General features: G+C 34.8%; 2 protein-coding genes across 5 annotated transcripts in view; one reads left to right on the plus strand and one right to left on the minus strand.

Moving 5' to 3' along the window:
* LOC111509303 (uncharacterized) overlaps positions 1-26311 on the minus strand; it is a 75303-nt gene that overhangs the window by 39033 nt on the left and 9959 nt on the right. For all 3 annotated transcript variants that reach the window (XM_074173239.1, XM_074173240.1, XM_074173238.1), the window contains exon 3: positions 25875-26011. In XM_074173239.1, the coding sequence (XP_074029340.1) occupies positions 25875-26011 (137 nt within the window). The remainder of the gene's footprint in view (positions 1-25874; positions 26012-26311) is intronic.
* LOC111506084 (protein phosphatase 1 regulatory subunit 14B) overlaps positions 9839-26311 on the plus strand; it is a 104354-nt gene continuing 87881 nt past the window's right edge. Inside the window, exon 1 of one of the 2 annotated variants that reach the window (XM_074173251.1) lies at positions 9839-10024. In XM_074173251.1, the coding sequence (XP_074029352.1) occupies positions 9941-10024 (84 nt within the window). In that variant the 5' untranslated portion in view covers positions 9839-9940. The remainder of the gene's footprint in view (positions 10025-26311) is intronic. The other variant, XM_074173250.1, reaches the window with a different exon arrangement.

Raw genomic sequence — 26311 nt, forward strand, 5'->3', positions numbered from 1 at the left:
TGTAAAGCGTCATGGAAAATTGTAAATTTCGAAAGAAATAAAAATAAAAATGCAAGCAACCTCCAAGATGACTTCTTGTCTGCTGAGACTTTCAATGAATTTTTTGTTGAAATTGCCGCTAACATAATAAAGTCAATTCCTGCAACGGCGGACACGGAACTCTTAAACTATCGTAATTTCCCTACCCCAAACAGTTCATTCTTTCTATCTCCGGTCACAGAACATGAAGTCCTAACTACCATAAATAGTCTAAACAACTCAGGTTGCTTGGATTCTTACGAACTGAACAGCTTCGTCATCAAGGAAGTAGCTGATATAATTGTAAAGCATATCACCTCCCTCATAAATCTGATTTTCTTGTCCGGTATCTACCCGGATGCTTTCAAAATATCAAAAGTCTTACCTCTTCATAAAAAAGAGAACCTTTCGGATACGAATAATTATCGACCAATAACTATCATCTCTATCCTCAGTAAAATAATCGAGACTCTCCTGAAACAGCGTCTATACAACTATTTTGAACAAAACAGGTTTTTTACCCACTCACAATTCGGATTCAGAAGAGAGAGATCAACATCGCAAGCTGTTCTCAAGGTGGTGAGTGATGTGGTCGAGGGCCTTGAGGAGGGCAAGATAACCGCCATCACACTCTGCGACCTATCTAAGGCGTTTGATTGCATCTCTCACTCTATTCTTCTGGATAAGCTGCAGTTCTATGGAATAAGAGGTGTAGCTTTATCGCTCATTGCCTCATATTTAACAAATCGTTTACAAGCTGTCACATATAACAGCTGTACATCTAATTATAAACCTATCAAACATGGAGTGCCCCAGGGCTCAGTCCTCGGCCCTCTATTGTTCATCATTTACATCAATGATATACCTAATTTTTTACATCCCTATAAGTCAGTTTTATTTGCTGACGATACTACGCTCATCTTTTCAGGTGACACCTTGCCGGATTTGCAACAGTCTGTAAAAATTTCACTCTCAAGTGCTGAAACGTGGTTTTCATTAAATAAACTAAAACTGAATAATGAAAAAACAAAGAATCTCACCTTTTGTTTGTCTAGTACTATGTCGAGTGATAACAGTGTGAAATTGTTAGGCATAAACATAGATAGTAAATTATCTACGAGGTAAATTGGCCAGCTCAATTTTTTTGCTTCGTCAACTGAAGCCAATTACAAGTTTTCCAACACTTGAAAATGTATATTTTTCATTATTTCACTCTGTCATTACTTATGGGATTGTACTCTGGGGGAATGCCTCTAGTGCTGTAGATATTTTCCGACTTCAAAAAAAAGCAATCAGGATACTTGCCAATGTGAGTTTTCGTGATCACTGCCAGCCCCTTTTTGCCCAATTACGCATATTGCCTTTGCCTTCATTATTCATTTTCTCGGTTCTGCTCGAGATCCACAAAAATCGAATGTGTCTGCGCAAACAATCCGATATTCACAATCATTATACCAGAGCTGCAGGCAATATTCGTACTGATCGTTTTCGCTTAACCAAATCACAGAAAAACTCTCTAAATTATAATCTTTACAACCTGTTACCGCAGGAATACAAAATCCTATCAAACAATAAATTCAAGAAGAGCTTAAAAGAATTTTTTACTAACTAATTGTTTTTATTCTGTCAGTGATTTCATGGAGCATTTTCGACATCGCTAGTGTATTTCTATGGAATGCACTCGCCACTGCGACACTTTACAATAGCTAGTAGTAGTGTACTATATTTTAAAATTTTATTTTATCTTATTTTGTTTCTCTATGTGTTGTACTCTTTTTAGATATTATTTGGACTTACTACAAACATTATGTAATGTAAGGTAGTCAATAAACTTTCATTCATTCATTCATTCATTCATTCATTCATTCATTCATACCTATCAGGCGCATCCCCTGGTGGCGGATAGGGGAACGGCCACGGAACTAGAGGCCCCGTCCGGAAAGCCAATGTGGCCTTACGAGCGGGGTCACCGGACTCCTGGTCAGTGGCAGAAATAAGGAAGGTGGGGGGAACTGAAACTCCCCAAAAGCCTTTGTAAAACATGCCACCGTGGACCAGCCTATCCAAGCTAAGGTGTAAAGAATCGTGCCGACAGTTGATTGGCCGCCGGGTGATACGCGTTTACGAACGATCCCCTTAGGGAACTGGGCGAAACCTCATTGTAATCAGCCCATCTCTGGTGATGCGGGGCTCTGCCAGAAGGGACAAACTCTTCCCTTGCTACTCGTGGGAATTCACATGAATAAAACAAACAAATACAAACAAAATCAAAAACCAATCCCGAGGCTGGACAGAAGTGATCACCCCCATCTAAGGCGGTGGCAGAGAATGAACAGAAATGTCCACTCCAATCTACCGCTTGGAATGGGGCTGGACATAGCAGATCACCTCGTGATGTAATACAAAGGCCAAGGCGTAAGCGCATTTGCGTCACCGGGGCCAAAAGAGAGCGAAAGAGACAGGAGTGGCAGCAACTATAAGTGCACCATCCTCCTCCCCCACTCCACCTTCAACAGTAAGGACACTTCCTGCGGCGGGCGCCAAGTGCTCCGCCTTGAATAAAGACAAGGAACCGGCTGCCCCTGCAGGAAAGCTCCCTCACTCGTGCACCTTCACAGAGGGAACCCCAAGAAGGTTGAAGAAACCGCGCAACGACAGTAATGTCGCTGCACCTTCCAAAAACTTCGCGGAGGCCACCGTGAGACACCTCAAGGTTGCCAAAGAGAGTGTGTGTTCGGCGAGTCTTGGCCTACACCTGCCAATATAAAGGAGATGTCTCCTAGTGACCTGTCCACCTTCCTGGAAAGGACAGGATGGACGATGACCTAGGAGGACAACTCCTCGGGAGGATGTACAATGGGTCACATGTGGCCTAAGTTCTGTGGGTCTACACTCACCCTCCCTACTCTACATATCATTCACCACTAGTTTATTGCCTCTTATGTAGCATTTTTTGTTTTTTTGACGCTCTGTGACTAGATTGTATTTCAATATAATAAATTATTTACGTTGTTGGAAGGAAAGTCATGCGCTATGGTTATATAAGTTCCTTTCAGTTTTTAACAATAATTTGTAACTATGTCTCTCTTTCCAAATATGATACAGGCTCTATTTTCACCGGGCTATTAATGTTGTTTCCAAATCAATGAAAGTTATTAATATCCTTGTTTCCTACTTATTTCAATTTCAACCAGTTCAATACACACAGTGTCGACAGTTAATTCACTCTTCTTTATATTTCAATCAGAGGTGATAATTTTGTTCAATTCAATCTTTCCAACATTTCGTTCTTTTCATTGAGGTTTTTATTTTCCTTTTCAAATAGTGTGAATTTATGAGTTAGATATTTGCTGGGCTGACAACTCGTTCATTATTCCAGTATGAACTCGTTTACAAAGTTTTTTACCCGCTTATCGGATTAGCCAAATCGTTTTTATTACTCCTGAGAAATTAAATGATATCGACTATTGTTATAATTTTCCAATATACCTACTATTTCTAATAAATTACCAGAGCCGAACTAAAACGTCTACTCTCTAGAATAGTCGGAACATACAATGTGGGTTCTTAAATTGATATATAAAACAATAATCATTACTTTAGATGCGTATCGACGTAAAACTGAGTATAATGAGTATATCTAAAATGAGTAAAAAATTAGGTTGAACGGTTTTATTGAGAAAAAATATAATAATAATGTAGATAATGTACTAAAAAATAATTCGGAAGGGCGTAGGTAGCAGTCATCGCACCACTCTCCTCAGCAATCTACGGTATTGATCAGATGAAAAAATAATAAAATCGTTGGTCGTAGCGTAACTTGAGTAAATATGTAAATACTACGCCCAACGATTTTATTTTTTTTTATCTGATCAATACCGTAAATTGCTGAGGATAGTGGTGTGATGACTGCTGCCTAGGACCTTATGAATACTTTTTTTAGTTTTTAGTACATTATCTACATCATTATCATCTTTTTTTTTTCAATAGAACGGTCAACACATTTATTTTTTCAATTATTTTATAGTTTTTAGTTTCTGATTTTGTTACACAATTCTTCTCATTCTGTTCAGTTCAATTAATACCTCAGTATTAGAAGGTAATATGAAATCCACCATTTTTTAGCTGCGGCCATCTTGAATTTGCATTTTTTTTTCAAAGTGTACTACTATTCTACTAGTCAAGCCCTGTCATTTGATACCGTATTGAGGTAGTTGTGAAATAATATGTAATCCGCCATTTTGTAGCTGTGACCATCTCGGATTTTCAATGAAACATAATTTATTAAATTATATTGTCATCGAAACTAAATGTGTGTAGCAAATATCAAATCAATCTGTCAACAGAAAGGGGGTAAAATTTCAAATACAAAATTAGACCCAAACAAATAAACAAACAAACAGGGCAAGCTAAATAATACCGTTTGAAAATACATTTGGTTGTTCTTTCATTATTCAAACCACAAATATGTATCACATGAATATTTGGCACGCTAGGTTATAACAACTTTAATGTTGTTTGTTGGTTGGTTGATAAGTGACTTCTAATCGCTCAACAGATCGATCAAAATGAAACTTGACATGTAATTTTTCATATAGAAGGTTTTAGGCTATCAATTTTTCGGTAACTCGCCACTATATGGCGCTGTAGAACAATTTTTGAAAGCACTGTTCTAAAACGCAGCGCATGCCTAAGTTCGTTGATTCTGATTCTGTCAAAACATTGGAACAGCAGCGATACAGCAACATAGTACTAGCCGAGAATACCTACCACAGAGAAGCGACAAAGACGGCCATTTTGTGTCCCTTTTTCGTAGACGCATGCGTCGACTTGGTTGTCTCCACCCGAGAATACCTACCACAGAGAAGCGACAAAGACGGCCATTTTGTGCCCCTGATTCGTACACGCATGCGTCGACTTGGTTGTCTCCACGTCATTCTCGGGCTTAGTTGTCTTCATTAGTATGTGAGCACTGAGCAAACATAATGGTTAGGTAGTTAGTTACAAAAGTTACCTACCTAGCTCTGCATACATTAAAATTATGCAATTTAAGCAAGAGTTTTCAGGAGATAATTAGTTTTGAAGAATCCATCGTAAGAGAAACAGTAGTTGTGTGTTTTTGAATCGACACTAGTGACAATCTTCGAGTGAAATTCTACGAGTTAAACTAATATCAACATAAAACTAGATTTTGTGTGTATTTATAAGAAGTAAAAATCAAAATGCCTGGTTACTATTGTATTTTCCGCGGTTGTTCAGCTAGAACCGGTGAAGAAACGAGTATTTTCAGTTTCACTAGTGATGACCCGAAGACGATTGTAGATACTAACAATCGAAACGTCGTGAACTAACGTGATTTGGAATCTCCACACTTTTTATTTTTATTTTCTTTTATCATTCCTTTATTTTTATTTTGTTTTTATTTATTCAATTGTTATATTTTAATTTGTAGTTAATTTTACTATTATTTCATTTCAGGTTTATTTTGCTTAATATAATTGTTATTTTCAGCTATTCATTTTTAATTATTCTTTTTTAGTTGTTTCAGGGATTTCAAATCATTTTATATAGTAGACAATGGAAGTCCGAACTAGTTAAATTCATCATGAAACATTGTCAATCATCTTCAAACAAGAGTATTTTCAGATTTCCCCAAGACTGTGAAAAATAAATATTTTTATACATCTTGGGAAATATGTTTGGGAAATGTATATCTAAACTGATAGTAATGAGAAATTAAATTTGCTATATTTTAAAAGTAACTTACTGACTATTTTCAAAGTTCGATTTTCGAAATATGTGACGATGAATGGGAATCTTGAATATACTTTCAATCAAATAATTAAAATTAAATAGATCTGTTTATAAAAGAAAAATACAAAAGAACAACTTCAAAACTGATATATTATTTCTTCGTACAGGGCAAAAGTTTGGTTGGAAGCTTGCAGTAGGCAAGATTTACTACCAAAAATCGATTCACTTCACAAAAACTACAGAATTTGTGAGCATCATTTTTAAAGTAGGTACATATCAAAGGGAACTGTGAAAAATACATTACTACCTGAAGCAGTACCGATAAAATTTCCACACATTTAAAAAACAGGAAAAGACCAATCTCAAGTACCTGATAGAAAAGTGATCATTCTGCCAGATATGTAACGTAGGTACATGGAAATTGAGACTTAATCCTTTTTTCAGATATCACAATTGTTCCACCCTCAAAGTGTTCTTTTGTAAAAAACGCAAATGATGAAATGCCTTCATTCTCCTTGACCGTAGATGGTAAGTTTATTTTTAATTTTAGTAAGTGGTTACACCATTTGAATTTTATATTTTTAGATATTATATAAATTACACCTTGTAATGAGCACTCTCTTATTCAGGTTTCTTTCCTGACCAAAAATTCGATTTTTCTGAATAGATAAGCAGATTTATTTTTTTTTGTTTAAGATCCAAGTACTTCTCGAGAAGTTGGTTTGCAGAATGTTTCAACCTGCAGTGTAAATGTGGAATGCGAAGAAAGAATTTCACCACCTCTTCTTTCGCCATCTACTTTCACGCAAACTGAGTTAAAATTAAGCAGCAATACTCCACGAAAACGAAGACTGCGAAGTAAATTGAAAATTTTACGGAAGGAGAAAATCAAAAAGGGATCTAAGGCGACAACCGTTTATCAGTGAATACGTTTTTAAAAGGGTGTGATGCGTTTCTTGAGAATCTTTATCGGAAGTGATAAAATCGCATGTTGTACAAAAGAACAAGAAACCTAAATCTCGCAGATATTCTTCAGAAGTGAAGAAGTTTGCTTTGATCAATTACTTTTCAAGATCTAGGAATTATAGACATCTTAGCAAGTTATTGACTCTTCCAACAAAACGATGTTTGCAAAGGATGACCCAAAAAATATCATGTAGGCCGGACTTGGAAAATTCAGCAATATTCAAGGCACTTGAAATTAAAATTAAAACAATGCTCGAACAGGACAAGCGATGTGTGATATCTATAGATGAGATGGCTTTAAAATCCAATCTTTTTTTTGATACAGGATGTGATGAAATTATTGGTTTCGAAAATATTGGAGAGGCAAATAAGAGAAATTCCATATATATAGAAATGTTCTCGTTATTATGGCTAGAGGACTTTATTCTCCCTGGAAACAACCGATTGCTTTTTTTTATTGAATCACAGCTACCAGCAAAAAATCTACGTGATATTTTGGATAAGTACATTTCTACATTATCCAATATAGGTCTGCATGTTGATGGCATCGTGAGTGACATGGGCTCTAACTTTTATGAATTGTCAAAGTTATAAGGGGTCACTTTAGAATAATCTGAATTTGAGCTCGGTGGTAAAAAACTTGTTTATATTTTTGATCCAAGTCATTTGATAAAAGCCACTAGAAACAATTTTTTAAAACATTCAATTCATTTTGAAGGCAAAAGTACATCTTGGTCTTTTGTGCGCTCTTTTTATGAGCAAGACATAGGGCAATTTTATAGATTTGCACCAAATCTCACCAAATCACATATCACTCCAAACAATTTTGAAAAAATGAAAGTGAGTCTAGCAACACAAGTTCTAAGCCGTACAGATGCCAGTGGAATGAAGGCATTCGTGGCAATGAACTTACTTCCTGATTCTTCTTTTGGTACAATTCAAGTAATAGAGACATTCAATAACCTTTTTGATTTGTTGAATTCGTGTTCTTTACGACATCCCTATAAATACAAAAACGTTTTTGAAGCTTCGAAATTCCAATTAGATTTTTTTGAAGAGGTTCTAACGTTTTTGAAAAATCTTGATATTTTCAATTCAGAGAACAAAAATGTCACAAATCGAGTCAAATTTGGAAAATTCTGGATTATTTCCATGTATAGTGTAATTGAAATATGGGATAAGCTTTCCAAATTAAATTATAAATATTTAAAAACGAGACGACTCAATTAAGATTGTCTTGAAAATTTTTTTGGTGCTGTAAGACAACAATGCGGAAATAATGTTAATCCGACCCCCATACAATTTCAAAGGGCATTCTGGAAGTTGTTTTGCCAAAATTATTTTCATTCCAATCATATGAATTGTAAGAACGATTAAGTTGATTCATTAATCAGTATATACAATCCACAAACGTAAATGATATATTTATATCAGATGAGAATCACTTTTCTCCAGCCCTTGCCCTTCCGGATTATGATTATTAAAATGAAGATGTATGTACTCAGAATTCATTCAGTTACGTTTGTGGATACATTTTAAAAAAAGCTCTTCAAGTTCATACATGTTATGTGTCTCACTCTTTCAGCACGAAGTGCAGGACTTTGGCTGTTAATCGTTTGTTAAGCTTATATTACGGAAAAAAACATGTTTGGAAATTTGCGCTCACCACCAGAAGAATTCATTGATTTTATATATCAGTTGAAATGTTTATTTAAAAATCGTTTTACAGAAATTTCTACTGGGGGAGCAGTTTCGAATATATTATTCAACCTAATGAAGGATGTAGATTTTCTTCATCCTTGTTCCAAAAATGTACATAATTAAGATATTCATAAGAATGAAAATTTTTTATAATATCAAATATACTAATAGAGATATCAATAATAATATCAATAATAATGTCACATTTTTAAATTAAGAGGTTTTGGTAAAATATCTTGTTTCATTATTTTCTCATTCGGAACCTTACTTAATTAGAACCCTCAGATTGTATTGATGTTGTTAATGAAAGTTTAAGTTGATATTACATAAAATAACGAAAGTCACTTCTATTCATCCTTAGTGGACTTATTTATTTTAGAGGATATAAAATGATTATATATTATAAGCATTATTCTATTATCTTAACTTCTAAATTCTATCTACACAAATAGGTACCACAGGAATATTTGGCATGCTAGGTTGAAACAACAATTATTTAGAACATCTTAAAAATTGATGACGTATTTGAAAACTTTTACTACTACTAAATCATAATATTAAGGAAAAACCTGACTTCTGAGCCCGTCTCAATGACAATATTCTTCAACAGAATAAAAGCAAAGGTTTTTTCCTGGGTCGCCGACAAAAATATTCAATTGATACGGTGTCAATTTGAAAAATCAATGAATTTTATATTCATGGGTGATAGTTTCAAAAAATATTTTTAGAGTTGGAAATTCAACGTCAAAGAGGGGTATATGGTAAAGTATATACGAAATCAATTTGATTGTCATAAAAACTAAAAAGTTACCGAACGTCGGCAGTTTTTTTGTATGGCATGGGCGGCGTAGTATAATGTTTTTGTTTACTCATTATTTTTATGTGTAACGTTTTATATGGTATTAACTAGTAAATTCATTAAATCAGGTACATTAGTCCATTATTTAGCTGTTCGGATTGACTTCGTTTAGGCTATACCATCAACAGGAAATGGGTCCAAGTGGCAAATAATTTCGAAAGACTTGATTTGATTTTTTTTTCTAATGATCCCTCAATTCGTGTTCAATACGTTCCATCATATAATTATTAATTGATTGATTTGATGAAAGGATATATATTGAAATGTAAATATATGCCTATATTCGAATGTGAGAATATCTTTCATTAAATAGTAGAGTATCCTTATTATATTTCATTCGATACAAATCTTTGAAAAATCATAGCCCCTTCACAGCTGGTGTATGTATCATAAACGGGCATAGGCTTTTAATCGAGATTTTCCCCTCAACGTTCGCCTTATAGGAGGAGAAAGAGCTTCTCTTCTCGTGCCATTAAACAAACGGTTTCCGCGACTGAGACGCTGCAGTTCTCGTCAATTTTACTTTCTTCATCCATCTTCTGTGATCGGCGCGTGTTACTTCAAAACAAGTGTTCAAATTTTCATGCGGCGTCTTCACTCACAAGTGCATTCGTTTCTGTTTTCCGATAAAATACCGGGAGGATGGCATCGAAACTCCGAAGGACCCCACTTTATTCCCAGGAAAGCGATTTTTTCAGTCCTCGAGGAGTAGTGAGTGAAGTTGCGGTGAGTATTTTGCCTTTACTTTGCATTTACTTCAAACCGTTACGATGTAAGATGAAAGGAGAACTCCGGGAAAGGTATATTTGCAGAAATTTCAAAAAAAGCTCACAATATTGACGAAGAAGGTGGACTTTCAAGAACAAAGTAACGGTTTGAAATCGAAATTCAGCAAATAAAAGTTTCTGACGACGTTGATAGTTACAGGGACAACATTTTAACAATACTTTTTCATCTTAATTTTAAATTGTGGGTTGAATCTTTCTCTTTGAGGACCCAAATTAACTGAGTCGCTTATTTCTTTTTATACAAACTTCAATGATTACCTGAGATTTGGTGGATAGTGATAAGCAGATTCACAATGAACCTATATATGTGAAAATACTGTGTTACTTTGAAACAATACTTTCCTCCCAAAAAAAAAATGTTTTTCCTCGTGTAGTATAGCTGCCTTTTGAATTGATGATTCTTAAGCGATTCAATATTCGCGGTCGTACTAGAAATCATACGCTAAAAAGTAGGACCTCGTCAATTGTTAACTAGAAGATTTGTCTTCATTTTGGCTATTTCACCTTCTGCACTCTATGAAGCACCCTACACTTTGGCAACAATAATGCAGAATTTCAAACAGTTATATTCTTTCGGATTGTGAAAGAAAAAAAAACGAAAAAGGGCAACCAACTTTATTGCACTTGTTAATTTCCCAAGAAAAAAATACTGATCAAGATTACAGGATTGTTTTCATTAAGGATTCAATATTGAATTCTTATTCGTTTGTCAACTTGGTAATATGTTTTAAAATTCATTTTTTGCATATGGTTATTATATTGATACATTGCAGGCAGTATCAGTATTCTTTTTTAGGTGTCGACTACTATAGCCAGTAGCCTCGTGTTCTAGGTAGTTTATTTATGATAATAATTTTACGAGCCACCTTAGCAGCATCATTGCTCTTCACACTGTCGTCAGTCATAAATTTTCGATATTTCAATACAATAGTATTACTAATTATATACAGGCCTTTTTTACGTCTGTAGAACTTGGGGGTCATCTTTCTATCACACTAATTTCAACAACCTGTATGAGTTTTTTGTTGAGTTGTACTGTGTGATCTAGTGCCTCACATTCCATGTCGGATATAATTCCATGTTCAGCGTGATATTAGCTGGGGAAGTATTTGTTTTTCGGCTAGTATTTACCAGAACGCATTGTAAAGGTACTTATATATTTGTTTACATGTAGATATGTCAAAACTATTTTGATTTCTGTTATGAGTCTCTATCTCTGTTCTTCATTGCATTTGTCAGTAGCTTGGGTCTACCTTAAAAAGCTCTATTTTGTTCAGCCGTCCTGGTAATGTACAAGGTTCAGTGAGTAGCTCTGAAATTATTCTGAGCCAATCCCTGCTTTGTTGAAGCATTTTTTCGATTTTCTTCTTAGACGGTCCGTTTTAAACAGGATTTTTCGTGTATGTTACCAGGTACATTTTCTCATAAGTATTTCTGTTTTGAGTTCCCAAGTGATAATTTAAATGCTTTTGAGATTTATCTGTGAAGAATGAGGGTTATGTAGTATAATTTACTGCAGGATTTTCGGTATGAAGTGTTTCACAAAAACCGCTACACGTGTTTCGCTTCACAATAGCTTCCTCAGGCGAGAATGATAAATTTCTCATGATATACAACCATATGATCCACATGAGAGTTTATAAACTCCTGATCTATCTGAAACCAAACTCTTATCTTTGTACTCTTATCTCTGTTATTCGTGATAATAAAAAATAATGGAATACATTTGAATAAATTAAATTAACAAAGACAAGAGTTTGTGGCCAGAGATATCATGAGTCTATGAATTGCCATTTGAATCATGTCCGATGGTTTACATAGATCAAACTGGAAGAACATTCAAAACCCGTACAACAAACAGAAATTGTTTGCAAATTGGAAAAATTAATTCAATGTATGATACTTCGCCTTCTGACAGAGGGATATGAGTTCAATGATGAATTCAAAACTCTTCATTTCAAGAAGAAAGGTTGGAAACTCAACATTCTGGAAAGTATGGAGATTAATAAATTCTAAAATTCCCAATATATAATTAATGATCAAATTAATTTGAATAATTCGCCTCTACATAACATGTGTTTACTGGAAAACGACACTTAGAATAAATTACTATGTATTATCATTAATTTTATTTATGAATTAGATTCGGTATTTTCCTTAGGTAGTTGAATTATGTGCATTTTAACATTCACACTTGAGGAAGCTATTGTAAAGCGGAACATGTGTCGTAGTTTTTGTAAAACCCTAAATACTGAAAAGCGTATAGTAAATTGTATCAATTATGTAGAAGTTTATTAGCTGCTAAATTAATTTTTGGCAGTCACATAATATACTAATCGCTCTGCCAAATTGAAAAGCTAAGGTTTAAAGTAATTCTTAAGTGCTACATAATACAATCATTTTCAAATAACGATAAAAATAAAATAAAATAATCTCAAAATACAATCATTTATTCGTATCATTATATATAGCATATTTGTTTCTAAAGAAATTTCCATATAACCAATTACGAATATTTGATAAAACTTAGTGGTTCTGAAATAGACCTTTGAAATTGTTTGTATTTATCACGTATTTATCTAGAAACAATATTCAAATAATATACTTCGAAGTGTCCAAACATTATAGACAAAAGCTTTACTTCAAACAAAAGACTTATCTACTGGAGATGGCTGAAACAGTTTTAGATATCTCCTGATGATGCTAACTTGGTTAGTGTGTCGAAAGATAGCATTTTTATTATGATGGGGAAAAATGTTTTTAATAGCTTCATTCGACGGCATTCCAAATTATACTTACCTGCGTGACATTCGGGTCCAGGATATAAATCAAAAATGAAACAATTCGTGAACACAGTACTCCAAAAAAGGGGTAAACTGCGAACACGTGTTTCTGGCTATTGGCCTCATCAGCGCGGTGCAACCAAGTGCAAAGATGGCCAACACTTGTTTGCCGAAAATGGGAAACAACACATACGCACGGAGTCAACAACAGGAGCCAACCGCACATTTGTGGTTCCAGTTAGAAGACATAGAATTCCCAGGCTACATTTAACATAACGTTGGTAGCTATAGCTATCTGCGTGACTTCTGGGTCCAGGATATAAACAAAGATGCACTTGGTTGCACCGCGCTGATGAGGCCAATAGCATCAAACACGTGTCCGTGGTTTGCCCCTTTTTTGGAGTGTTGTGTCCACGAATTGTTTCATTTTTGATTTATATCATACACACTAGATAGCATCTATATATTTGTTTATATCCCGAACCCGGATGTCACACAGGTAGCTATAGCTACCTACGTGGTCATGTTAAATGTAGCCTGGGAATTCTAGGTCTTCTAACAAATGTGCGATTGGCTCCTGTTGTTGACTCCTTGCGAATGTGTTGTTTCCTATTTTCGGCAAACAAGTGTTGCCCATCTTTGCACTTGGCTGCACCGCGCTGATGAGGCCAATAGCCAGAAACACCAGAAAAACGAATTGTTTATATATATATATATATATATATATATATATATATATATATATATATATATATATATATATATATATATATAAATTGAAACAATTGAAGAATGACGAATAATGCTCCAGTTAGTACCTATTGTTACTGTTTCTGGAAGTTTAGAGGTCAATGTAACATGGTCAGTCACTACTGCAGCTTCTACTCCGAGATGAGTTTTGGATGAGTCTGTTTAAATTTCTTCAGAGTGATCGTATTGGTCGAGGAGTTGTCGAATTTTTTTTGATAATGTTGTTATTCGTATCGTGTTTGGGAAACTGGGGTAGGCGAGCGTTTATGATAGGAGTCTGTATGAGCCATTATTGTGCAGATTTGATCGGTATAGGGTAGGGGTTGGGAATTACTCCATTTGTAAGTAGCTAATGTATCGTCGGATCCTTTCATAGAATGGAAGATCAGTTTTTGGTCGATAGTAATTTGTTGAAAATTGATTCATTATTGTGTTTTTGTAAATGGTGTAAGTGGGAGTGTTCTTCATAGATGCACCTGGGGCAGCATAAGACAAACTCAACCTGAGTTCTGCAAAAACTGAGGGAAGGTTCTCCTAATTCACAGTAGAGGCTTTCCACTGTCGTAGTCCTATAAGCTCCTGCGATTATGCTCAGAGTAGAGTGGTGTATTGAATCCAATTGAAATAATGTTCTTCGTTTAGCAGAAGCATATGCAATACAACAATTATCAAATTTATACTGTATAAAAGATCTATACAGCAACAGCATTGTTGAACGTTCTGCACCCCATTGTTTATGAGCTAGGTGTTTGAGTAAGTTCATTCCTTTTTGACATGACAGCTCTAGATGTCTGACATGAAGCTTCCAATTCAGTTGTTGGTCGAATATCATTCCTTAGAATTTGATGTGGTTTTTATTTGTTTTTTTCTATAGAAAAATTGAAGCCTGTGGTTTTGGAACATCCTTTTAGTCGAATATTGTAAGCTCTTTCATTAAGTGGATAGAAATAAGTTTAATTGGCACACTTATCATTAACACCCTACACACTATCAATTGCTTATTGTGTACGCACTGTATGTTATGTTATCCAATAACATGTTATGTTATCGTTCGGAATAAAGTCTTACGAAAACAATTCACACTTTATCGAAAGAATGGCTTCATAAAATGTACGTAATGTCTGATAAAAACCATAGTTTTTAAAATAAATCTGAAAAATTTTTAAAAGCTGTTACCGGCGTGAATCTATTCATGATGCATTGTCAAACTAAACTATCCTCAAAACAATCGAGAACTGTCAAATCAGCTGTCATAGAAAATAGACAACTTGAAGTTCTTCGCCTCTAAAAAAATACCCATAATAATCTTTTCACCTAGGAATATTAGAGATCATTGTTCCTCTATTTCAGGCCTCTTAATGTTCGATGGCCGATTGAAAAGGACTCAATGCCCTTCTTCCTTGGTTCGTCTTAAGAACCTTCTGATGCATCCCATTACTTGGAATAGGATAAGTAAATCTTCTGCATATTCCAGAACTAGTATGGTGTTGAAAGTAGGTTATGTGGTCGATGAAAACTCTAGTACCTCCCCTTCTTGACGCTAAACGATTAATTCCGAGGAAGTTCCACAATTACCTATAATATAAATTTCAATGTCGATTTTTTCATCTTTCAGTACATCAAACCTCAAGATATCGTGATTCTGACAATTACAAAATTTCGAAATAAAACTTACAGACCACCAAAGGAGAAAACACCAATAATATTTTAATAACTAATGAAGTCATTACCATTTGAAACATATAAACAAAAATAGCGCACAACTGGCACTTTACTTATTGCTAGAATTAAACTAGAAATTTGAAATAATGCATTGTCTTTTGTTCATTGTTTGAAACGGAAGTTGTTAGTTCAGGAATATTTCAGCAAATTGGAATATGAAAGATATTTTGAATGCGTCGAATTTAGTCGCAGAAAAGTTAACTGTTCTTACGAGCGTCTTGGGGTACCTACTGAACCATTTGCTACCGAATATAAATATGTACATCCGTTAAAATCCATACAAAATCCAATGGAACAATTGAGGGATATGGGAATATAAGTAACTAATGTTTAGAGCAGGGACGGATTAACACATTTTACGCCATATGGCAACCATACCCCAAAGTAAACTTGACCCTTTTATTCCAAAATTGAAACCTTGGTGAGAATTTCTACAGATTTGCATCACCAAAACGCTAACTACTGCTTTAATTTGACATGTATTCACCATTTTTTTATATGTTGCCTACCAAATTGCCTGGATTGTCGGGCAGTGCTAAAACAAAATACCTGACATGATTAAGTATATGGATATGGTTATAACATATTACAAATATATTATAACCGGAGGTAACTGTGTGAGAACTATTTTCCGTTTTTTTTTTTGATCTGCAGGTTTTTATGCCTGACGTTTCAACTACTATTGTTGTTCTGTTCGCAGGTCCCGAGTTGTTGCTAGAGTTGTTCTCGTTTCGAATGCGGTAACTACGTTTCTGGTATTTGACTCTGGTTTTATATTATTAGTAATGGTTTTATTGGACAGGTAGCCAGATTTTATTGATGTTCATTGCCTCTTCTATTGAAACTATCCCTATTTCTTGGACAGTGATTTTGAGTTTTTTTTTTCAAAATTAAACTGAATAGCGAACATTTTTATTAATGTCTTTCGCTAGAAATAACTCCTACTCCACAGTAACAACCTTATAGTCTTCTCCACAAATCGAAAGTCTTTATAACTTTTCGGTGAACGTTAACAATATTGTAAGATGCATTTCTAAGACAGAATTTTGGTGAATAAAAATTTCAGACAGATGAGTTTCAAAAATTAAACTGCTAAACTACAGATTCTATAAATGCTCCTTTTAATGGAACGCTATGTCATCTTGTTATTTTTTCGTAATAAAAGTAATATTTAAAATGTATTGACCTACTTTGGCTACTGTTCAACTTGAAGTCACTCTGAGTATATTAAAATATTATAGAAAAAGCATCAGATTTTTACTTTTGAAGTATTTAAATTTTGATTGTGCAATGATAAAAAATCCTATTTGTTGCATACTTAATTAGTTTTAATTAGTAGCAATTTCAGTGAACATTGAGAGATATTCTATGCGCCTTTTGTAATGTTACTTTTGGTATGTTTCAACCAAGAAACATAAGAAATAGAAGAAAAGAGAATTGAAACTTTCTATGTTTTTACCACTTTTATGTGTAACTAATGTTGCTGAAGTTTCGTCCTATTAGGACATTTTCAAACTTATACAATACAAACTAACAATGGTTGATTACATGAGCCCTTATATAGCACCCCTGTAGGTAATAATAGAGGTACTTGTCTTAATTGAGTACATGCATTTTGTTTACTATAGTTACAATGCGCATATGCTAATTTGAAAACCGGCGAGTAAACTAAATCAATTTTATCATTTAACAGGTTGCACCCGCAATGTTTATGCTTGTGACGTTCCAAGAATTCTAAATAATTGAGTTTGCAATCCTTCCTTGCATAGTGCAAAATTTCCGTATCGTTTAGATTCGGGAACTTGCGGTTGCATGTCAAGCAATGGTTTGAATAACGTCAATTTTTTTTTTCTCAGTCTGAAGGATCTTTCATGTTCAGCATACCGTTTTTGGAAATTTCGACCATATTGTCCCACATAGATAGATAGATAGATAAAATTTATTCAAAATCAAAATCAAAATCAAAATGTTCTTTATTAACTATTCTCCATACAATTTTAAGGTATTTTTTTTGTGGTGTTTATAAAATATATACAATAAAAAATATATATACAAATATACAAAATGTACACAAGGGTTTCCCCAATGGAGTGGGACAGTGGGAAGGATTGGGATGGGTAGTGAATGGGGTAGAGGGAGTGGCAGGAAAAGACCCCGATACATTTGCGCTCTCAAGAATTCCGCACGGAAGAGAAAAGCGCCTCCACACAGTCCCCCGATGGGACAGTGGGAGACGCCCCCGCTGGTGTTGGCGGTTGGCTCTCCACTCAAAAACGCCTTATATCAGCCTCATCTATAGTTTTCCGCTTCCTGCCGAGGCTTGCGCGGAAGTTGTCATTCTGTCGCGTTTCGGTACTTCTCAGAGAATCATTCGTCTGTTTGTTGGTAGCAGTTGTCGATATCCCCCTGGAAAAAGTTCATTAAAAAACCAGGTAAGAGTATTTCTGCTATCACGTCATCATGTGTGCGTGAATACTCTTATCCAATTTTTCCATGAACTAAGCGCGATCGCATTCGCGCCGTTCACGGTATATCTCCAGTTCTTCATAGACTAGCCCGTGCTTACGGCGCTGTCCATGATAGCTTCTAACTGCCGTGACGTCCCTCGTCAGCGGGCTCTTCGGTAGAAAGAACTTGAAGAATTTCTGAGCCAGTCTCCTGATATGGTCGGTGACTGACTCCACTTCTGCCAGATCTAACAGATTGTTCAATGAAATGTATCTGTCACTGTTAGTGCAAATACGGAGCACCTCATTCTGCATTCTCTCGAGTCTCATTAAAGGGGACTTCTTGAGACTGCAGAACACAGGACTCGCGTACAACATAGCCGGCCTAATTATTTGTTTATAAATAAGCAACTTGTTGTCAACACTGAGCTTAGAGTTCCGTGCAATGAGCGGATACGTGCGTTTTATCGCCGCACCTGCTCGTTGGATCGCCATACTCAAGTGTTCCTGGAAGTTCAGGCGCTTGTCCAGGATCACTCCCAGATATCTCGCACTCTTCTGCTCGTCAATGCACTTATCCTTAACTCGCAACTTCTTGAAGATTTTCACATTCGTGAATTTCCTCGTGAAGTTTACGAGTTCAGTTTTATCGGGATCTATTTCGATTTTATTTTGTTCGAAATACGGCACGACTAGCCTATCGAGGTGGATCTGAAGCTGCTGCTTCGCCACCTCGCTCGAGAAAGAGTGCGCGTAAATCGCGGTGTCATCCGCGAAAATACCCACCTTCGTCCTCGAGAACATAGGGAAGTCATGCGTATATAATGAATATAAGTGCGGTGACAAACAGGACCCCTGCGGGACACCTGCTTTGATTGAATAATTTGCAGATGTGGTTTGGTCCACTCTTACACGAAAAGTTCGGTTGCTCAAGTAGGATTCTAGAATCCTAATCACGAATAAAGGCATGCCTGCCGACCACATTTTGGCGACAAACCCCTCTATCCAAACTTTATCGAATGCTTTCTTGACATCTAACAGGACCATAACTGTATTCTTCCCCTGGTTGAAGGACTCCCTCACCCCGTGAACAACCCGGACCAGTTGCGATGTCGTATTCCGACCTCGCCGGAACCCGAATTGCTCCTCGGGGATGAATTTCATCCTATCTTCCAGGCGGAGAAGTCTGCTTAGGATGATTTTATCAATAACCTTCGCGACCGAACTGAGAAGCGAGATCGGTCGGTAGCTATCAATACGTGTTTTGATTTTTCCTGGTTTCGGAACGGGCACTACCACCGCATGTTTCAGACAATCTGGGTAATGCTGGTGCTTGATTATTGCGTTCACAATATGCACCAGTTGTACGATACCCTTTCGCGGTAGGTTGCGGAGCAGAACTGCATCAATTCCATCAATGCCTGGGGCTTTGTTTTTCCCCAGGCGCTTGATGTTCAAAATGATTTCTTCTACGTCTGTGATCCACTTTATCAATTTATTTGTTCTGGATAAAAATACAGGACTCCTGAGGGCATAGAATATGCCAGTATAAATATAAACACTATTACACTCCGGACACTTGAGCTTTTAAATTATACAGATTTCTCCTACTTGTCCACCTTATCTTTGGCATTGAAAAGGGAATCACATATTCTTCCATGTGGTCTGAATACCATTTCCACATTGTTTCTTCTGAAGAAACCCGCAATTATATCTGTTCTTTTTCCAAAATATGTTAGAGTTACCCATTTCTTGATTTCTGGTTGTTTCACCTGAGGATGTATTAATCTGTAAGTGAATTTACGGCTTTGTTTTCTGACCAACTTCTGGATATTATCTGCGTTGAAACCATTATTGCGACCTATCTGTGTAATTATATCAATTTACCTATCTAGATTGTTAGCAGACAAAGGCACTATGCAAGGAAGGGTTGCAAACTCAATTATTTAGAATCCTTGGAAATTCACAATCGTAAACATTGCGGGTGCCACCTATTAAATGATCACCGGTTTTCAAATTAGCATATCCGCATTGTAACTAGTAAACAAAATTCAGGTACTCAATCAAGCCAAGTACATCTATTATTATCTATAGGGGTGCTATATAAGGCTAATGTAATCAACCATTGTTAGTTTAATGTATAAGTTTAAAAATGTCACGAAACTGCAGTAACGTTAGTTACAAATAAAAGTGTTGAAAAATATAAAAAGTTTTAATTCTCTTTTCCTCATTATGATCTCCTACCACTACATCCATCAATTTATTATAAGAAATAGAATTCTTCATGATTCATAATACCACATTGGTAAGGTAAGGTATGCATAGCTTACATTAATAAATTGCAATATGCATTATATTTCAACAACGCTATAATAACTATATGATCCTGGGAAGTATCTCAGTTATCTCATAATGGCACTTCATTAGTCATTTACTAATTTCATTCTGTTGACGATGATTTCGACATGTTACCAGAATATTAAGACACGCAATATCTATTGTTTTTATATAACCAACTGAATCAGTTCATTCATTTCTCAACAAATGAAAGTTGCGATTCTAGGATTAATTAGACAATTTTACGAATGTAACATGATTAATGTTGTAAAATATACTTATTCTGTTGCGTCGGATGTCACATTGTTTTTGATTTTGTAAGAATTTATTGCGCTGTTCTAATTTTCTGAATTCTAGATCATCAGAGTTATATGCTCCATAAATTTTCGTGTATAAGTTTGTTTTACTTGAATAATGTGATAATTAAAGCAAAATGAAGTGTCTTAGAAAATTATATCAATAAAATACAGAGTAAAGTTCTCAAACCCATGGATTATACAGAGTGTTCAAATATTAGGCAATCATCATGATATGAAACGAGTTACTTAAATATACTTTTTCCCATCGAGTTCTTCACTTTTAGAAATGATTTGTTATCAAGTCACCTAGTCTAAATCAATTAATTAGGGGATTAATCATTTCACCGCAGATCAATCCACTTTGAGTATCATACATACCCTACCGGGAAACTAATTAAGAGCTGTGATCATTTCATATCTAAGAGAAAAGTTTCCCTATATCTGGAAGAACAATTTCATTAAAGCCACACTCAAAAGTATTAAACTGTGTCACTAAAGAAACCTCGAAGAAAATTATCATGCAATTTCATCAGTCAACACTGTGGCTTTGGTGTAACTATAAACTCTTTCCGAGGAATTATATTCCATTATCTATCAAGCCTTTGGATATCTGAGCATTAGAGTTGGGCTGAAGCTGCAAAATTAATTGGAAAGACTATTACGCAACAGACGTATCAAGATGACTGCTAAATACCTCTGTGATTGCTATTTAGATATAGTTTCCAACAAAAAAAAACAACAAAGCCTATTTGGTGACAGTCATGAGAGAAAAATGTAACAACTTCTTGAAAAATAATGACATAATTTCAACAGAAGACTTAAATACTAATCAGGCCTAACGAAAATTCAAAGTCCCTATGAGTCAGAAGTAAAAATTACAAAAATATACTAACAAAAATGAACGCAAAACTGCTTGAAAAAGTATAAATGAAAAAAGAGATTACTCAGGTAATGGAGGTGTAGGTTAGGCCAGCAAATGATTTTCAAGATTTCATTTCCACCATGATCAGAAACCTTATTGGAAAATTTGCAAGAACAGAAAAAAGAGCTACTGAAAATTAGTGTTAGAGATACATTTTCCCGCCAATGAAAATGAAGTCAGATTCGTCAGAATCTCCTTGAAAAGTAGCTCAAGTATGAATGCCTATATAGCATAAGCACAGACATTATTCCTGACATTTCAAAAAACCGTGCACTTCGTGAACTTTCGCATCATTAAAGGTGAATTCCCATTTTATTTATGTAAAGTAACACCCATTTGAAGGAACTAAATTTCAGTACCTGAGATTTACCTAGCCAATTATTAACGTACCTGGGTTTGTAATGAATTAAACGACCTATTTCCACATTTGGAAAAATATTCAAAACCTGTTGATCAAATTCAGTCTACGTATTGGCATTTAAATGCTACAGATCTTCTAAGCAAGCACTGGAAGGAAAAAAGAGATGATTTTCCAGAATGTTTCCCTTACTAATAAATTTAACCTGTTTTTGTATTTTTGCGAAAGGTTTTTTCCTGGCAGTTCCCCTTGTAAGGTCGATAGGTAATCACCAAACATATAGAAGCTGTCTGGGCGATGAGCATCATATACCTGAGCAGTATTCCAAAACTGGTCGAATCTGAATAGCTATGTTCTGTCACAGTAGAATAATACAACCAGTAGGCTCTCTTATCACGTGATCCGCCCTAGTTGCCGAAGACCTCCAACCGCTCTCAGGATGAGATTCTCATCCAACGCGTTCAATGCTGTAGTATCGAAGGATTTGACGGTACCACGGACATCGGATTAGTTATAATAAACTGTCGGAAATTGATATTGTGTTCAGTTTATTCGCTGTTGTTATTATTGTTTGCAGTTTTTGTAGTTGGTTATAATTAATTTACCACAAAATATTCTATAATAACCTTGAATTTCGTTTTTATATGAGCGCACGCCTGAAGCAAAATAATGAAATTGATTCCACACTTCGTTTCGAGGTCACCGAGAATTTTGTGAATGAGAGTAGTAGGAGTGGAGTTACTGGTTGATTTTTACTATGGTTCTGTCATGAAGAAGACAACCAAGTTTTCGCCATGATGGCAATATTTCTGATATTATCATTCCATGAAAATATTGTTTATGCCGCATTCCGTTCAGGTAATGCCTCAGGTGATATAGAAATTTCCACCCCAGGTATAACGTTCTCGTTTTTCTGGAGAAGAGACGAATTTGATTGATTGGTATATTTGACCTGGCGAAAATAATTGCTTGGTTGAATATGTTGCGAACCTTGGCTCTCTCACAATTGACTACATAACTCAATTTTTCACACCCTTGCTTCGCTATGGACTTTTAATAATCACTTGTCCTAAAAACATACATTTGACATAATTCAATAAAGACCTCTCAAAAGAGATACTAAATAACCTCCCTTGCTCTTCCAGAGAGCATTTTTATGGGGTTAGCTATTATTTCGAAGGGTTTGAAGTGGTAGTGACATTTTCAAGCCAGATAATTTCGTTAATAATACTTATTTACCTCATTCAGTTATTAAACAGCAGCGAAGGAGACGGATTTATTTAATAACATTGAACCGCATTGTGTTTTAGAGATTAATGGTAACTTTGGCACAATTCTTGAAGTAATTTTGTTCAAATTTCGTATTTTTCTATGAAATATTCAATGAATACTGTAAATATAGCAGCGTTGATATTATCAAAAATATGCAAAAAATATTTTGCTTTTATTTGATGAGAATCATCTGTTATTTTCCAGAAGTGCTTTGTATCTAGTTCAAAAATAACAAAATCAACATCTGACGGTGCATATCTAAAAATGCAAATCATTCGAATTTTCACGGAAGTTAAAATCAGCGGAAGCGTGAAATTCTGAAGCAGAAAAATTAGTAGTCCAAAACACTGGTCATGGCATGTTGCGTCCCGCAAAAGTCGTTACCTATATCTGACCATTCATTCCTTTGTCAGATATAATAGTATAGAAGTGTTTCTTCTTTTCCTGTTAAATAACTGATGATCTGATTTTCTGTCAGAAATTTTTACTTCGAATAAGTGTTTTAAAGTTCAAGAACCTTCAAAAAACAAAATTCGATTTTATCTGTGCTACCAAATCATGCAGGCTGATTTTTAAAGCGAACCATTATTGGAACCTAGAAAACCTTTAAAGTTAAAAGATCGGTTGAATTACAAAAAGGTACTGAAATCGAATAAAACATGAGGCATTTTCAAGATATTTCATGAAAATCAAATGTATTATCAACCGTTTCGATTCACGATAACCATCATCATGCTTTGATCAATGAAAAACTCAATAATAAAATACACATTGAATGAGATCCCTCGGATCTGTTATAACTGTTGTTGAGATATTTTGTGTAACTTTACCACAAGTATTACGGATTTTTTGTTTCAGGTCTTCCAGTTCTATTAGGTGGATAACGATAAACTTTATTTTCAATATGGCCCCAAATAAAAAAAAAAAAACAATAACATGAAAAATATCGTAAAATGTTCAGTAGAGAAAACAAATATCTTACCCCAATCAAAATCTCCTTAAAAAATATGGCCCTTTCAACATTCCATCCAATATACCATTCCAAACATTGATATCAAAACTTTCTTAGAAATTTATATCAGGGGTTGGACGCTTGTTCACTTCACTTTAATAAAAGTGAACATTGCCATTGAACATGCCATTATTAATGAATCTACTTTCATCTGCCACATTATTTTGAAACCAATCTTTTCTGCATTTTGAAACCAATCTTTTCTGCATTTCTGCATCGTGATCCTATACTTTTCTGAACTTGTAAGTCGCACATTTTTTTATAAATCAATATTTTGAAAAAAAATCACATACCATCAATGTTTAAAATAATTCTGTGTTTTCTTCAACCAAATATCAATATTTTTGATCTATTTTTACCAAAAATTTATTTAAAAGGGCCATAATTGGTCATGAATCATGAGTATATGAATATTACTGGAGTTTTTTCCCAACACCATATCGTTATTTTTAACACCTCGATACGTGTATCGATCACCAAGTGATCATCTTCAAAGAGGAATAATAAAATACACATTGAATGAGATCCCTCGGATCTGTTATAACTGTTGTTGAGATATTTTGTGTAACTTTATCACAAGTATTACGGATTTTTTGTTTCAGGTCTTCCACTTCTATTAGGTGGATAACGATAAACTTTATTTTCAATATGGCCCCAAATAAAAAAAAAACAATAACATGAAAAATATCGTAAAATGTTCAGTAGAGAAAACAAATATCTTACCCCAATCAAAATCTCCTTAAAAAATATGGCCCTTTCAACATTCCATCCAATATACCATTCCAAACATTGATATCAAAACTTTCTTAGAAATTTATATCAGGGGTTGGACGCTTGTTCACTTCACTTTAATAAAAGTGAACATTGCCATTGAACATGCCATTATTAATGAATCTACTTTCATCTGCCACATTATTTTGAAACCAATCTTTTCTGCATTTTGAAACCAATCTTTTCTGAATTTCTGCATCGTGATCCTATACTTTTCTGAACTTGTAAGTCGCACATTTTTTTATAAATCAATATTTTGAGAAAAAATCACATACCATCAATGTTTAAAATAATTCTGTGTTTTCTTCAACCAAATATCAATATTTTTGATCTATTTTTACCAAAAATTTACTTAAAAGGGCCATAATTGGTCATGAATCATGAGTATATGAATATTACTGGAGTTTTTTCCCAACACCAAATCGTTATTTTTAACACCTCGATACGTGTATCGATCACCAAGTGATCATCTTCCTCTTTGAAGATGATCACTTGGTGATCAAAACACGTGTCGAGGTGTTAAAAATAACGATTTGGTGTTGGGAAAAAACTCCAGTAATATTCATTACTTCGCCAAAGTTTGTAAACAGTGCATCATAAGTACATGAGGTATGATTATGACACCGAAATCAAACTCCATTCGTTCCAATAAAAGAGTCTAGAAGAGCCAAGACCAAAAATATCACGACAAGTTCGATAAAATAATGAGGTTTTGCTCACTATTTCCTTCAATTACCGTGGCGTAATGCATCAGGAGTTCTTACCACGTGGTCTTGAAAATACGGCGTTTTACGACGATTGAGGAGATAAAAACCGAAACACTGAGAGAGCTCAAGGACACACAAAAAGTGCAAATCAGAAATGATTCGAAGTTTGAAAAAAATGTTGGCACAATATCTGAGGGGGATTCCTTTGAAGGGCACATAGTAGAAATCGATGAATAAATGAATATTGTTTGAGAAAATGACAATTCACTCCATTGTTTAGCATACCTCATATACTGTAAATATAAGGGATTTAGAATTGATTCCTGAACGTGGAAAGTTCTGTCGTTAGATAAAAAATTCAATGCTTGGATCAAGATGATTTTTCAATAATAATACCTACGCTAGTACCTTGTTCTGAGACGTCATTGGGTTTGTTGATAGGGATTAATTCCTTCGACAAAACCATGGTGGTAGTTGTTGGAGCATGTGTTGTGATAATTTCAGGAACAATCGGTCTCAGGACCTCCGGATCAGTTTCTGGTTTCCTGAAATAAATTTGAAAGAAATGTAATATTTCATTTGATGTCTTTTTGGTTTGAAGAAAACAAAAAATATCTTTAATTTGATTCGAAAGTATGAATAACTTTTACTTCACATTCTAGTGACAAAAATAAATGTTATGTGGATTTTGACATTCAGAGAAAACATGTTAGTGTCTAGTTTAATAATGAAGTTACCTCCTTAATCAATAATCTACGAAGGCCTGGACGAGCCACAAATGATTTTGAAAAGGAAATCACTAAATTCTGAGTTAAAAAAGTCGGAATTTGATAAAATTCTCAAGT

This window comes from Leptinotarsa decemlineata, unplaced genomic scaffold (assembly GCF_025532065.1).
Source record: "Leptinotarsa decemlineata unplaced genomic scaffold, Ldec_3_MD MMD2_tig00000218_RagTag_RagTag, whole genome shotgun sequence".
NCBI lineage: Eukaryota > Metazoa > Arthropoda > Insecta > Coleoptera > Chrysomelidae > Leptinotarsa > Leptinotarsa decemlineata.